Consider the following 15,048-nt stretch of genomic DNA (forward strand, 5'->3'; position numbering starts at 1 on the left):
CTGGTTTTCTGCATTAATTGGTCTTTATTGCACAAATCCCATTAAACATTTACAGTGCTGAGGAAAAAGTAAGTGAACCCTTGGATTTAATAACGGGTCGATCCTCCTTTGGCAGCAATAACCTCAACCAGGCATTTCCGGTAGCTTTTTTTTCTTCTACTTTTTGAAGCCATTCTATAATGGATTTATGATGTTTAGGGTCATTGTTCTGCTGCATCACTCAACTTCTACTGAGCTTCAGCTGGTGTACAGTGACCCAGACATTATCCTGTAGAATGTCTTGATAAATTTGGGAATAAATGTTTTCCTCGATAATGGCAAGCGGTCCAGGCCCCAAAGCAGCCCCAAATCATGATGCTCCCTCCACTGTAGTTCACCGGTGGGATGATGTTTTCATATTGGTATACAGTGCCCTTTTTACACCATACATAGTGCTGTGTGTTTTTCCCAAACAATTCAAACTTAGTTTCATCAGTCCAAGAAACATTTTGCCATTAGCGTTGTAGGGTCTCAAGGTGATCTTTTTTTACCTCATTGAGCATTCTGCAGTGTGCCATTTGAGTCATCTTGGCTGGATGGCCACTTATAGGGAGAATAACCTCAGTACTAAATCATCTCCATTTATAGACAATTTGTCCAACTGTGGACAGATGAATATCTAAGCTCTTCGAGATCAAACCAGATTTTAAGACAAATATATTCAGAAATGCAGGAAATTCTAAAAGGTTCACACACTTTTTCTTACCACTGTATATCTATATATTAGGGATGTTAAGTCTCATTGATTCGCATCGATGCTTCGGCATAAAAGTAAACGATGTGATGCATTGATTTAAAAAAGTGTGCATCAGATACAAGTGGGCATTTGTACTGCGATGCATAGTTTCTAACATATTTGCATTGGTTAAAAACACTATACTTTTATTATTTGGAAAGTGACCAATAATTTGTGACCAATATTTTATATGTAGATTGATTTCTCCTCTCTAAACTGTTTCTCAAGTGCTGCTACGTGAACATGACGTATCACAACACTACAGAGACAGAGGCGTGTCCCGAGAGTCACATAGAACAGGGGTGCCCAATCCGTCTATCGTGAAGGCAATGCTGGTAGATCGCACACAATTTTAATGTGCTTTCGTTATATTTTAACAAAAATAAATATAATGTTTTCCTTCTTTTACTTTCTGTCTGACTTGCACTTGACAGGTACATTTTCACCAGGCGAGATTTGTGTTTATTCAGTTGCCATGACAACTAGGTTCGTGCCATCCAAGGGCTTCTGAGAACAGAGCGCGAAAAAGCTAGCAGTGTTTGAGACTAGCTACCAGCAGCTACTGCCCGGATTATGCAAAACTGTCTGATTCATTCAGTGCAAGTCATCAGAATAAGGTAAATGCCCCGGCTATTGTAATCTATTGTGCTTGTAGGTGTTTTGGGTTTAGTTTTAAAACTGAAAGATATCAACATTGAACATTATTATATATTTTTTTTATTACTTAGAAGATTAATTCCACGTAGGGATACATGCAATGTTCCCAACAAGCATTTTTTTATGAAACTGTGTTTTTTTTTAGTTGGTAGATCTTATCGAGTTGCTCATTTAAAAGTAGATCATCACGCAAAAAAAGTGTGGACACCCCTGATATGGAATATAGATTAACATGGCAGAGGCAGAGCTGCATCTTCCACCAAAAAATTACAAATCCAATGTTTGGAAACACTTTAGGTTTTATAAGAGAAATGGAGATTTAGATAAAACCATGCAGTTTGTAAAATATGTCATGCTGCTATAACATATACAGGCAGTATGACTAATTTAACAACACACTTGAAGTGCCGACATGAAAGCACATTCGTCTGCTGGCAAGTTACGGAACATTTCTTCATTGTTTATCCCTGAGCATCCTTAAATTGTTTCACTGTTAAAAGAGTAACTGGAGACAAAACAGGAAAAGAACATCTGGTTTTATTTTTTATTTTTTATTTTTTTGCACTACAAAAGGCCTTTTTGTGAACGGTCCATGCGTTAGAAGTCAGAAGGCACTTAAATTAATTTAGGCATAATTGGTCCAGGTTTAAAATCAAATTTAAACCTGGAAATAAACTAAAGATTTAGAGTTGTAAGCATAATGTAAGCAGGAAATGAGACAAAGGAACTCACACATTACCTGGTAGTTTCCCCTGTACAGCCACTTCATCAAACTCACTGGGAAACTTCATCCCGTTGGATATCCTCTCGCCATAGGTCAAAAGGTCATACAACAGCAGACCAAACGAATACACATCAGCCTGGACGTTATAGATGATATTCCCTCGAGCAACCTCAGGTGCTCTAAACCCTATGGGCAGAACAGATTCATTATTTATTAAGAATGTACAGAAAAAGAGAGATAGACCGATCATTTTTGTAGACTGTGTGCAGTATTCATTCTGTAAAGTAGTTCACCAGAGGTCAGTGATAAATCATTAAGTTGTTAATGTGTCTAAAAGCAGATATTAAAATCGGTTATGCATATTGTTATCATTAGACACTTAAACAAAAACATAATCAGTATCGTATCGGTCATTAAAAACCAATATCGGTCCATCTCTAATCCAAAATTATTTTATTAGAACCTCTCTAAATTGTGTAACTGGAACCTCGAAATTTAAAGTGTGCATATATTTTACTCTTTATAAAAGCTTTATGCTTGAAACAAGAAAAACAATATTTGCCAATTGGGTAAGATCCACAATGGATTTGAAATGAAACGAACAAGATGTGCTTTAACTGCAGACTTTCGGCTTTAATTTGAGGGTATTTACACTCCCACTCTTTAAGGGACCAAAAGTAATGGGACAGATTAACAATCATAAATCAAACTTTCACTTTTTAATACTTGGTTGCAAATCCTTTGCAGTCAATTACAGCCTGAAGTCTGGAACGCATAGACATCACCAGACGCTGGGTTTCATCCCTGGTGATGCTCTGCCAGGCCTCTACTGCAACTGTCTTCAGTTCCTGCTTGTTCTTGGGGCATTTTCCCTTCAGTTTTGTCTTCAGCAAGTGAAATGCATGCTCAATCGGATTCAGGTCAGGTGATTGACTTGGCCATTGCATAACACTCCACTTCTTTCCCTTAAAAAACTCTTTGGTTGCTTTCGCAGTATGCTTCAGGTCATTGTCCATCTGTACTGTGAAGCGCCGTCCAATGAGTTCTGAAGCATTTGGCTGAATATGAGCAGATAATATTGCCCGAAACACTTCAGAATTCATCCTGCTGCTTTTGTCAGCAGTCACATCATCAATAAATACAAGAGAACCAGTTCCATTGGCAGCCATACATGCCCACACCATGACACTACCACCACCATGCTTCACTGATGAGGTGGTATGCTTTGGGTCATGAGCAGTTCCTTTCCTTCTCCATACACTTCTCTTCCCATCACTCTGGTACAAGTTGATCTTTGTCTCATCTGTCCATAGGATGTTGTTCCAGAACTGTGAAGGCTTTTTTAGATGTTGTTTGGCAAACTCTAATCTGGCCTTCCTGTTTTTGAGGCTCACCAATGGTTTACATCTTGTGGTGAACCCTCTGTATTCACTCTGGTGAAGTCTTCTCTTGATTGTTGACTTTGACACACATACACCTCCTGGAGAGTGTTCTTGAGCTGGTCAACTGTTGTGAAGGGTGTTTTCTTCACCAGGGATATAATTCTTCCACCACAGTTGTTTTCCGTGGTCTTCCGGGTCTTTTGGAGTTGCTGAGCTCACCGGTGCTTTCTTTCTTTTTAAGAATGTTCCAAACAGTTGATTTGGCCACACCTAATGTTTTTGCTATCTCTCTGATGGGTTTGTTTTGATTTTTCAGCCTAATGATGGCTTGCTTCAGTGATAGTGACAGCTCTTTGGATCTCATATTGAGAGTTGACAGCAACAGATGCAAATAGCACACTTGAAATGAACTCTGGACCTTTTATCTGCTCCTTGTAAATGGGATAATGAAGGAATAACACATACCTGGCCATGGAACAGCTGAGCAGCCAATTGTCCCATTACTTTTGGTCCCTTAAAAAGTGGGAGGCACATATACAAACTGTTGTAATTCCTACACCGTTCACCTGATTTGGATGTAAATACCCTCAAATTAAAGCTGAAAGTCTGCCGTTATAGCACATCTTGGTCGTTTCATTTCAAATCCCTTGTGGTGGTGTATAGAGCCAAAAAGATTAGAATTGTGTCGATGTCCCAATATTTATGGACCTGACTGTAATTTGAGATATATTTTCCGGTAACATCCCTAAAACAACAACAACAAAATACTTGAGAAGCAGAGTGACATACGATATTAACTCTTGTTCTTACAAGTTCTTCTTCTTCTTACCCCATTTGCATTTTTTTTTTCTTGGTATAAGCATAAACGTTACAACGTTTAGATAACTTTTCTTCAAATAAATTCATCTTGTTTTAAGAATATTTTTCTGAGAAAAAAAAATTATCTTCTGCAGTGTATTTATATCTCAAATGTATTTATTTATTGAAAACAAGAAATAAATACTGATTAAGAAATAAAACTTTTTGCAGCATAACTGGTTTCCACTATAGTGAATTATGGTGACAGTCACCTGGTGTTCCCTCTGAGCTGCGGACACCCATACTGCAGCAGTATTGTGCTATGCCATAGTCTGTGATCTTAACAATGACCTCAGAGTCTGTTTTCAGATTAAACAACAGAACATTGTGTGGCTTCAGATCCCGATAGATAATCATACATGAGTGCAAATATCTGTTTGGACACAAAGCACAGACAAAAACAAGTTTCTCAAGAAATTATTTTTTCACAGCATCTGTGGCATTAAATAATTTTGGCGCATCCTTCAGTTTTGTGTTAACAGTAATGCACAAACAATGGAAGTCTATGAGGGCAAAACATTGTTCTGGAATACATTTTAAAAATAGTTTGAAAAGAACAGCCACAAGAAAAGTGTGCGTTGTGTATCTTCTGTATGCACCTGAGACCATCCGCCACATGCAGAGCTATCCTGTGCTGTAGTTTACGACTGAGACTGCTGTTCTCCTGCTCAAACAGTGAATCCAGAGAGCCGCACGGAGCCAGTTCCATCACCAGAATGTGAGGGTTACAGCCAGCGGCCAACAAGCCAACCAAACTGGGGTGACGCAGTCTGCCGAGCACTACCAGTTCCTGGAGAAAGAGAAAATTCTTCCTTCTTGAAATTCTATCAGTAATGAGCTGATGATGGTCCACAGTTGCAAGTAATGGACAGCAGTACTTTCTGTTTTTAAGTGCTTTCATACTCTTAATTTGTATGACAAGTTACGTTCAATATGGGATTACATTTTGGCAATCTAATCTCATATTTAATGCAGCATTTTTGTAGTCAGAGTGTAGAGAAACATATGATGTGATGCTGGAAATATTTCCCCTGGTTAGGACATCTCTACTTTAAATGAATGAGCTTACAAGCATTAACACAAAGTTTGAATTCTATGAGGAATTAGCTGTGCATTTCAAAGCCACTGGGCATAGTTGGGAAAGTATGGAAATCATAGCTACATGAGGTGTGTTCATGCAGGCACTGTACGTTTCCAGGAACTGACTCACCTGTCGTACCAGTCGGTGAACATAAAGCGCACTTGCATGTTTGTTGAAAATCTTTACAGCAACTTCCTCATTCTTGTACACAGCTTTATATACAGACCCAAATCCTCCATCACCTTCAAAACAATTTAGATTTTATTTTCTTGTTGGTGTTCTTTTTTTTTAAAAACATTAAGGACATTCCCATCCAGAACTAGTTTATGAAAATGGGTGTTTTATTGATGTACTAACCCAGCAGATACTCTTTGGAGAGCTCCATCTCCAGTGCCTCTGGATCCAGCATCATGCTGGAGGGCTGGTCACTCAGCACCAGATCTGGGGAGATCTGAGAGATGGGCAGAGTACAGCTGGGGTCTTCTGGATTCACCAGCAGACCATCTGAAAGCCAAGCAATTAGACAACACAGACACTCAAGACATGTTTAAAGGATAAACAGCTATTTTTAAACAGTATTATTATTATACACAAAGTCAGAAATCAAAAGTAGCTTTGTTTTAGAATGTGATGATGTTTAGACATCATGGACATATACCTGCACTGATGTTAGAGAGCAGATCTTCCAGCAGCATCTTCTGGCAGGGTTGTCCATCGTTAAAGCTGTACAGAACCCATTTCTTCAGCAGTGTTTCTCCAGAGCCGTGGACGTCAGTGGTGAGGAGGACTTGAAACCATTCCTCCAGGAGAGAGTCTATGTGATCCACCACCTGCCCCAACAACACACAACCTGCACACAGGACGGAGTCTTCATTATCATCACCATCTTTAACACATCATCATAACATAATCACCACCATCTCATCACCCTCACCGCTTTTTTTTTTATTTATTTTTTTAAAGTGACCTTTGTCCCTTGTGGAACAAAAAAAATTGTATGTCCCATGCAGTAAAATTACATTTATTGTGAATTGCTAACAGTTATGAATAGTTCTGTTGTAAAAATAAATGGTTATATGACATACTGGCAACCAGTAAAAACCACGAGGGCATCACACACAGCAGAGATACAAATCACTAATTATTAAGCAAATGTGTGAAGACGAAGTGCCGTTATTTAAGGTTAAACAGTTATATCTGTAATTAGTGGCATTGTGACCAACATCAATCTGATTTAAATTGGGATCCTCAGTTAAATTGGGAATAGCGCTGAGATGAGTATAATCATCATCCATAAACATATAACCATAACATCATCATCACTGGCACATCACCATCACTACCATAATCACTACCATCACATCTGCATCACTACCATAACATCATCATCATCACTGAAACATCACCATCACTACCATAACATCATCACTGACACATCATCATCACTACCATAATTACCACCATTAAATCACATCGACATCACCATCACTACCATAATCACCATCATCACATCACATCTCCATCACTATCATAATATCATCATCAATGACACATAACCATCACTACCATTATCACTACCATCACATCATCACCATAACATCATCATCACTGACACATCACCATCACTACCATTATCACTACCATCACATCTCCATCACTACCATAACATCATCATCACAGACACATCACCATCACTACCGTAATCACCACCATTAAATCACATCACTACCATAACATCATCATCATCACTGAAACATCACAATCACTAGCATAACATCATCACTGACACATCATCATCACTACCATAATTACCACCATTACATCACATCGCCATCACCATCACTACCATAATCGCCATCATCACATTACATCTCCATCACTATCAAAACATCATCATCAATGACACATAACCATCACTACCATTATCACTACCATCACATCATCACCATAAAATCATCATCACTGACACATCACCATCACTACCATCACAACCGTAACATCATCATCACCGACACATCACCATAACTACCATAATCACCACCATCACATCTCCATCACTACCATAACATCATCATCACTGACACATGGTATGTCTACAAGTAACTCGCAACTCACCTTTGCGGGAACAGGGGACTGTGATCTTGATAAAGCTGGCAGGGTTCTCCTCTAGAGATGAGGCCTCCACCAGACAGTAAGCTTCAGCAGACCAGCTCAGGTAAATGCCCTTCCTCCAGTAGATCCGGTTTGGTCTCAATGCTTTTTCTGAAGAGGACATACACAGTAAAGAACATCTTTAAAAAAAAAAAAATTTTTTAAAAGAGTGCAATTCGGCCTATATACATTTTAATATTACAAATAAAGAAAGCAAATACTATATAAACACATTTTTGATCAATTCAATCATGCTAATGCTTACACAAGATCTAAATGCCATTTTTAAATATTGAGATTATTTTCATATTTCACCCCATGGATATCCCTAAGCACCTGCCTAACATCTACAAATGTTGTGCATCGTCTTCGATGTTTTAGGTGTGTTACCTCTGCCATAGAGCATAAATGATGACACCTCCAGCAGACGACTGATCTGTCTGGACCAGAAGCCCATGGGGAAGTATGGCATTTCATACATACGAATGATCATCTCCGAGTTCTCACAGTGAGGAAGCTCGATCACCGGCCTGTGATCTGACAGACTGTAAACATACCAAACATGTCTCTCAAGCAATGACACAAATCATTTTTACATGCATCAAATCCTATAGATTATATAATATATATTAATTAGAATACCATATATCAAAACAAAACTACACTTTAACTCTTTAACTACACATTATCAATTGAACAACCCCTCAGTAATAACACTTATGAAAGTCTCACAAACCTACAGCAAACATCACAATAGCTGCTTTGTTCATTTTGAATCAGACTTGACTAAAATGACCACACTTCAACGACAACGATTCAGTAATCATTTAAACTGATTCAGTGAGTGGGTGAGACCAATTTAAACTGATAACTAGTCACTTTGGGGCTGATTCATGAATGTTTTTGACTAATTCATTAAAAAGAATTGGATCATAAAGGCCCGATAAACTTCCTACAAAATTAAAGACCGAACGGGTGTGACGTAATTTAGAACAAAATCTGGCCAAAAAGACAGTGTTTTTGTGTTCGTTTCGATGGTTCACTATGTTTTAGGAAAACTTCTGTCCGACTGCTCAACACCTTCTTACTGCCATTGGACCACATCATCGGCGGTTGTGACCTGGAACTCCACGTAATATTTTGTTTACGTTGTTCAGTCAGAAATCAACAAGAACACATCGATGTGCAGAGTTATTAGCGAGCTGGTGCAAATGTACCTACATCTGTATGATCATTCGCTTAAGAGACATTTTCCAAGAACAATTCATGCAATATTTTGTTTTGTTTAATTAGTCAACAAAAGGAATCAAATCTACTCAAACACTCTCAAGTGCCCATTCACTGATGTGCCATCTGCAGCTGAAGACATTTACACATCTGCTCAAAGTAAGATGTGACTATCATCAATATTTTGTCTTTATTCTGCACATCAACACTTTCATACACTCATCTTTGCAGTACTGTCAGTGTCATAATAAATTACAATAACAATGTAACCAGAGCATGTGAGCGAAGCGGAGCGGTGTGACACTCCGTTCAACAACTGCTCTATGCGTGTGTGCACCGTTTAACCGCTCACGACCCAAGTGGACACTCTTCTCATGTATTGATCACGCTCATCAGTAAAAATGTTAGCTCATGACATTTTTCTGTAGTATACTTGTATCCAAGCACATACACAGGGGGTAGCTACATTGTCCCGAGCAACTGCCCCTTTGCCCACGTGGGCTGGGGTGCCCCTCTGGGTGAAATATAGGCTATAGGCCGACATTTATTAAATTATCAAATGATTAGTAATGTACACATTAATATTGAAATGATGTGATTGTATTGTTGTGTTTTAGTATATAAAATCTCGCTGTTTTGTGCTGGTTTACAACGTCTGTGAGATAATCGGCTCTACCAGACCTTTGTTACCATTTCATAAACCTTTGTAATCAGTCAAATATTTCTCTGTTGTATTGTATTGTATTGATAAAATCCATGCTTCAGAGGAAGATTTATGAGTATTCCACAGGATGCTGAATCTGCTGAAGTTGTGTGAGGTTGGTTTATTACATCTGTTTAAATGAGCAGATGGTATATGATATTAGTTTTATTGATATTTGCCTTTTTATCATTAGACAAGACATTTAAGTTACAAGATGAACTGTTGAGGATAGAGAGGGAGAATGAAACAGGTGAGAACTTTCACATTATGAGCTCAAACGCATCTGCCAGAAATAATGAACTTGGAAAAGTCACAGAACCGTGAGCAATATCTCTGATATGCGGACCGTTTAAATGACTCTGTGTTGCACACGGTCTATTATTGTAGTAACAGGATGGAACGTAACAACAAAACAACCAGTGATTGGTCGTTTTGGTCGATAATTAAAAAATTTTGAATATCAGACGATTTATCACAAGTTGACCACAAGGTTTGATACAGAGGTTCTGTTGTGTGTTTGCCGGGATTCAATGAAATATGCTTTGCCAATATACAGTATTATCAAGCTTACATATTCAATTGAGGGTGCTCTAACGTTCACAACCCCATTGAACCGGGCCTGCATCTAGCTGACAATTGCACTGACATGATTGCAAAATAACAATATACCTTACTACCTACTTATCTATTCATTTATTATTGAATAGTAGTGTAGCCTACTCTCACCATGTTCACGCAGCACATCCTCGTGCTTTCTGGAAATGTGTCTGCAATGGTCTTTCCACACTCCCTTTCGATTTCCTCATTTTTAACCTTGATTTATACTTTGCATTTATTTAGGCTATAAGGTTTGCAACTTCACTAAAACAATGTTTGAACTCCATAACCTCAGGCCTATTGCTTATTTTGCAGATTCCTAAACCAGCATATCACGAAGCACATTCTGGGTTGAGCAAGCGGCGATGAGAGGAGTTGAATCCGTTCTCCGCTCAGGTGGAACTCCGCTCAATGCTTCGCTCTCACTCCACTCACATGCTCTGAATGTAACCTATGCATATTATGGTCACGCATAGCGTGTTAGCACATTACGTCATGAATTCGAAATGTAAACAATACAAATTAAACATTTTCTACAGCATATACTGTATATTACTTAAAATCATCATCGAGTGGTTAAATCAACTTCTTTTACTGACCTCATGTGAATTATACTCATAGAATGTGGCATAAAGTCATTGATAACCCATTTTAATGTCACAGTAGTTAAGGTTTTACTGAGCGTCCTCTTATTTAAATGTACTTCTAAACACCTTCCTTAGCGGTGTGGCGGCAGTCTGAATGTTCGCAAACAGTATACCATTGCTCAGGTGTTTAGAACTTCTTTTTGACCCTGGATGAAGAATTTCAACTTCTCCAGAAGTATATCTGGGCCTTTTAGAGTAATCCATTATCTTAATAGGGCCCGAGCACCGCACCGCTCCGTTTATTATTATTATTATTACATATTCTTTTCCTAAATGAATCACATTTTTGAGGGCCTAAACATACTCGAAAAATCATTTCACTTTGCACACACATCAGAAGTGGTGAAAATGTACATCTGATATGGGTTTCAGAAGTAGGTGTGGCAAAATGGCTTGATAGCACCACCTACAAACATTCAACGATGTGCGCATTACACCATGTTTCACCTACACGTACTAAAAGCAGTACACATGTGTAACATGTCAATACCTCACCTACAAAAAAGTATCTTGGACCCATGTCCTAAACTCAACAAGAAGCCAGCCATTTATATTTTTCTCTTAAATTTTTGCTCAGTTTTTGCCATTTCCAGGCTTCGTACTTTAACGAACTTCGAGAGATTAAATTCGACATCGACATCATATTCGGTCAGTCTAATCTAAAGGCCTTTGCGATGCCAAGCTGCGAAGCTTTTGAGTTTTCTTTGAACGGTATGGCCATGGTGGCCTAGCATACTTTTGTGTTTTGCCATGAAACAGGAAGTTGTTGTAACTTAAACATATAATTTCCAATCTGCTCCAAACTTCACATGTTTTATAAGAGTCTCGGCCTGAACACTTCTATATGCCAATATTCAGTTATAGTCAAAGCGCTATCTACTGGTAACAGGAAATTACATGTTTTACAATGTGTTACACTCTTAACAACATTTAAGTACAAATAATGCAACAAAAAAAATTGTGTGACATTCCCCTGGCACAGCAGCCCCAACGTGCACCAGGGTGTGAGGGCCCTTTCGTCGCTGCTTGCAGCTTTCAAAATTTGATTGAAAAACAAAGACCTATGACTACCTGCTGGGCAAAAGTAACTGGTCATCTCCAAAGGGTAGGGCGATCTGAAACTTTTCCAGCAATTTGAAGTATTGAGTGAGGTGATCTTGAGGGAAACAGCGGCTTTTATCCAGAAACCTCTCTACAGTGGAGCGCTGTACTACTCCTCTAGCACTCTCCCACTGACCAGAACTCCTCAAAGTCAATGTCTGTCAATAAACACATCAGATATTAGAAAAATATTTCTATAGTAATATTACTGTCAATGAGTCAAATAGCGATATGTGTGTGCATGTTACCTGTGAGATGATGTTGCAAAGCCACTGTGGGTCAATGAAGTACAGATCCTTTAACTGCAACACTGGATCATCAAAATGCAGCAAAACACCTGGAAAGAGAGGAAGAGCATTCTCAGTTTCAGATGAAATGCCCAAGGAATGCTCACTGACCGACTGATAAAAATGGCAAGAGCTTTCCAAAACCACAAGCGCCAATCTGATTGGCTGGACATAAGTGCATAACCTCTGGGAGTCAGGGTACACAAGCATTTTACCAGTCTGTTGGGAAACAAAGTCATGTTTACACACCAGGCTGCGACAATGAGTCTTCTGAGAAAGAGTTCCTGGATTTGCTCAAGTGTGTAATCATGACACTGAATCTTTGAAAAGAAATGTCAATTTCCGATCACACAGCGACAGCATTTTTGCCCAGCGAAAACTGAGCTTTTCGAAAATGCTCTCCCTACTGGATGAATTTGAAAATGTAGTCTTCGCAGTGTGGACAGGGAAAATTAAGATATCTGAAAACGAAGACATATTTGTTGTCCTGTGATACGGTCATGTGATCCATTCAACCAAAACAATCAAGATGGCGACACATGTTGTGGAGGTGTTGTTGTGCCTGCTATCTACTTTGACAGCATTGTTAAAGATAAATGTTACTTTGTACAACCTTCACATTGCATTCCTTCAAAGGCAACAGGATGTTTATTCGGAATTGCTGTCCAGTAACAGTAAACAATTTGTGTTTACATACTATATGCAATAAAGTGTTTTCATATGTTTCAGTGTGGACGAGAAACTTAGGGAAAACGGCAGTGGATGTAGATTGTTTTGAAAATGTACCTGGATTAATGTGGATGTAGCCATAGTGTGGACGAGGACTAAGTAATAAGTTTAAGACTGTCAAAATAAAATTCAAAATTAGAATATTTGTCAAATTTAAGATAAAAATGCACATTTGAATGTTAAAAAAAGAATTTGAATTTTGGTTGTGTGCCAAGCACTGATGATGACTTACATTTAAAAAAATTTGTCTACCTGGGTTCTAACATATCTCTGACTGTGCCTCTGTGTCAGGGTGTCCCTCAGGGGTCAGTTTTGGGGCCTGTTTTATTTAGTGTTTATATGCTGCCTCTTGGGCAGATCATTCGGAAGTATGGCTTGAGCTTTCACTGTTACGTGGATGACACCCAGATTTATATCAGCTTTCAGCCTGATCTTAATTCTTCCTCTTCAAAACTTTCTGACTGTTTGTTGGAAATTAAAGCGTGGATGAAACTCAACTTTCTAAAACTAAATTGCTCCAAAACTGAAATCTTATTAATTGGTACTCCAATTAATGTCAGTAAATGTAAGGATTTAAAAATTTCTGTAGACAATACCCAATTGTCCCCTTCTGGCCAGGTGCGTAACTTGGGTGTGATTTTTGATGCCCAGCTAACTTTTAATTCACATTTTAAAAACATAACAAAGGTTGCTTTTTTCCATCTGAGGAACATTGCACACATTAAACCATTTCTCTCTAGGCCTGATGCAGAGAGGCTTATCCATGCCTTCATTATTACATCAAGGCTTGATTATTGTAACTCTCTTTTTGCGTGTTTACCAGCAAATTCTATTAGGACGTTGCAATATATACAGAACTCTGCCGCACATGTTTTGACTCATACATCCTCACGCCATCACATTACACCCGTGATCCAGCAACTGCATTGGCTTCCAGTTCAGCCACGTATTGATTATAAAATTCTGATTTTAACCTATAAAGCAGTACATGGGTTGGCTCCAGATTACATCTGTGATTTGGTTACTCCATCCATTCCCGCTCGCTCTCTCCGCTCTGCTGGCTCTCACTCTCGGTGTCAGCCTCGTTGTAAATTAAAAACCATGGGGGGAAGGGCCTTTTCCTATAACGTTAAGTTATAACGTTAAGTTCCTAAGTTATGGAACACACTACCCTCATCTATTAGGGATGCTGCTTCTGTGGATTGTTTTAAGAAACTTCTTAAAACACATCTTTTTAGTCAAGTTTTCAATTTATAATTGTATATTTTTTTTAATGTATTTTTTCTTTTTTATATATTTTTTTTCTATATATATTTTTATTCACATGTTTGATTATTTTGTTCTGTACATGCTGTAGCTCTTTGAGTCTGAGAAAGGCTTTTAGAAATTATTATTATTAAAGGTTGAATTTACTTTTAAATCTGTATCTAAAAAAATTGCATAGTTACTGCACGGGATGCTGAACAAATCCCAGCGAGACACGGCACAATGGTCTTGCGCATGCTTACATAGTAAAAGATAGAAGTCTGTTAAAGTACTATGGCACCAGTATGTGCAACACTAAGTTAAGATAGAACCATCTATTGTAGCAATTATTTTCTCATTTTTCTTTTTAATGAAGATTTTTTTTTTAATGAACTGGATAAATCTTTTGACTTTAACATTTTAAGAATATTTGTTAACCAGATATGCTCTTTGAAATAAACAATTGTTACAACATGGTGCTGATTGGTTTATATCAAGGAGCTCTGAAATACTATACCTATTTACATTGATTGGACGTAGGAGAAACTGTCGATTTAAAAGTCAGATGTGTCTTAGATTTCACCCCTACATGAATATAATTTGAATTTTGGAAATATTTCAGTGAAAAATTATAATTTTTTTTCTCAGCCCGGTTGAAATCCCTAGTGAAGTGTAATGTGATTACAAAAAATCCATTTACTTTGAGTAAATAAGTGTAACACGTTACATTTTACTTTTTAGTAATCAGACTACAGTAACTGACTTTCAATTAAATTAATTACTTTTAAGTACATTACTTGAGTTATACACATTTCTAAAATGTAATTACATGTGCAGAATTTAAAACATGAATTATGTTCATATGTACATCTCTTTGAGGTTCT

At 38.0% G+C, this 15,048-nt stretch overlaps 1 protein-coding gene across 1 annotated transcript in view; it reads right to left on the minus strand.

The window, feature by feature from the left end:
• The window catches only part of LOC127638570 (leucine-rich repeat serine/threonine-protein kinase 2-like), a 97,439-nt gene that overhangs the window by 16,560 nt on the left and 65,831 nt on the right, over positions 1 to 15,048 (minus strand). The window contains exons 33-42 of the mRNA XM_052120147.1: positions 12,152 to 12,240; positions 11,874 to 12,061; positions 8,019 to 8,173; positions 7,593 to 7,739; positions 6,136 to 6,327; positions 5,835 to 5,981; positions 5,607 to 5,719; positions 4,996 to 5,186; positions 4,609 to 4,769; positions 2,172 to 2,342 (exon numbers count right to left, since the gene is read on the minus strand). Coding sequence (XP_051976107.1) covers positions 2,172 to 2,342; positions 4,609 to 4,769; positions 4,996 to 5,186; positions 5,607 to 5,719; positions 5,835 to 5,981; positions 6,136 to 6,327; positions 7,593 to 7,739; positions 8,019 to 8,173; positions 11,874 to 12,061; positions 12,152 to 12,240 — 1,554 coding nt within the window. The remainder of the gene's footprint in view (positions 1 to 2,171; positions 2,343 to 4,608; positions 4,770 to 4,995; positions 5,187 to 5,606; positions 5,720 to 5,834; positions 5,982 to 6,135; positions 6,328 to 7,592; positions 7,740 to 8,018; positions 8,174 to 11,873; positions 12,062 to 12,151; positions 12,241 to 15,048) is intronic.

Source organism: Xyrauchen texanus, chromosome 46 (assembly GCF_025860055.1).
Source record: "Xyrauchen texanus isolate HMW12.3.18 chromosome 46, RBS_HiC_50CHRs, whole genome shotgun sequence".
Lineage (NCBI taxonomy): Eukaryota > Metazoa > Chordata > Actinopteri > Cypriniformes > Catostomidae > Xyrauchen > Xyrauchen texanus.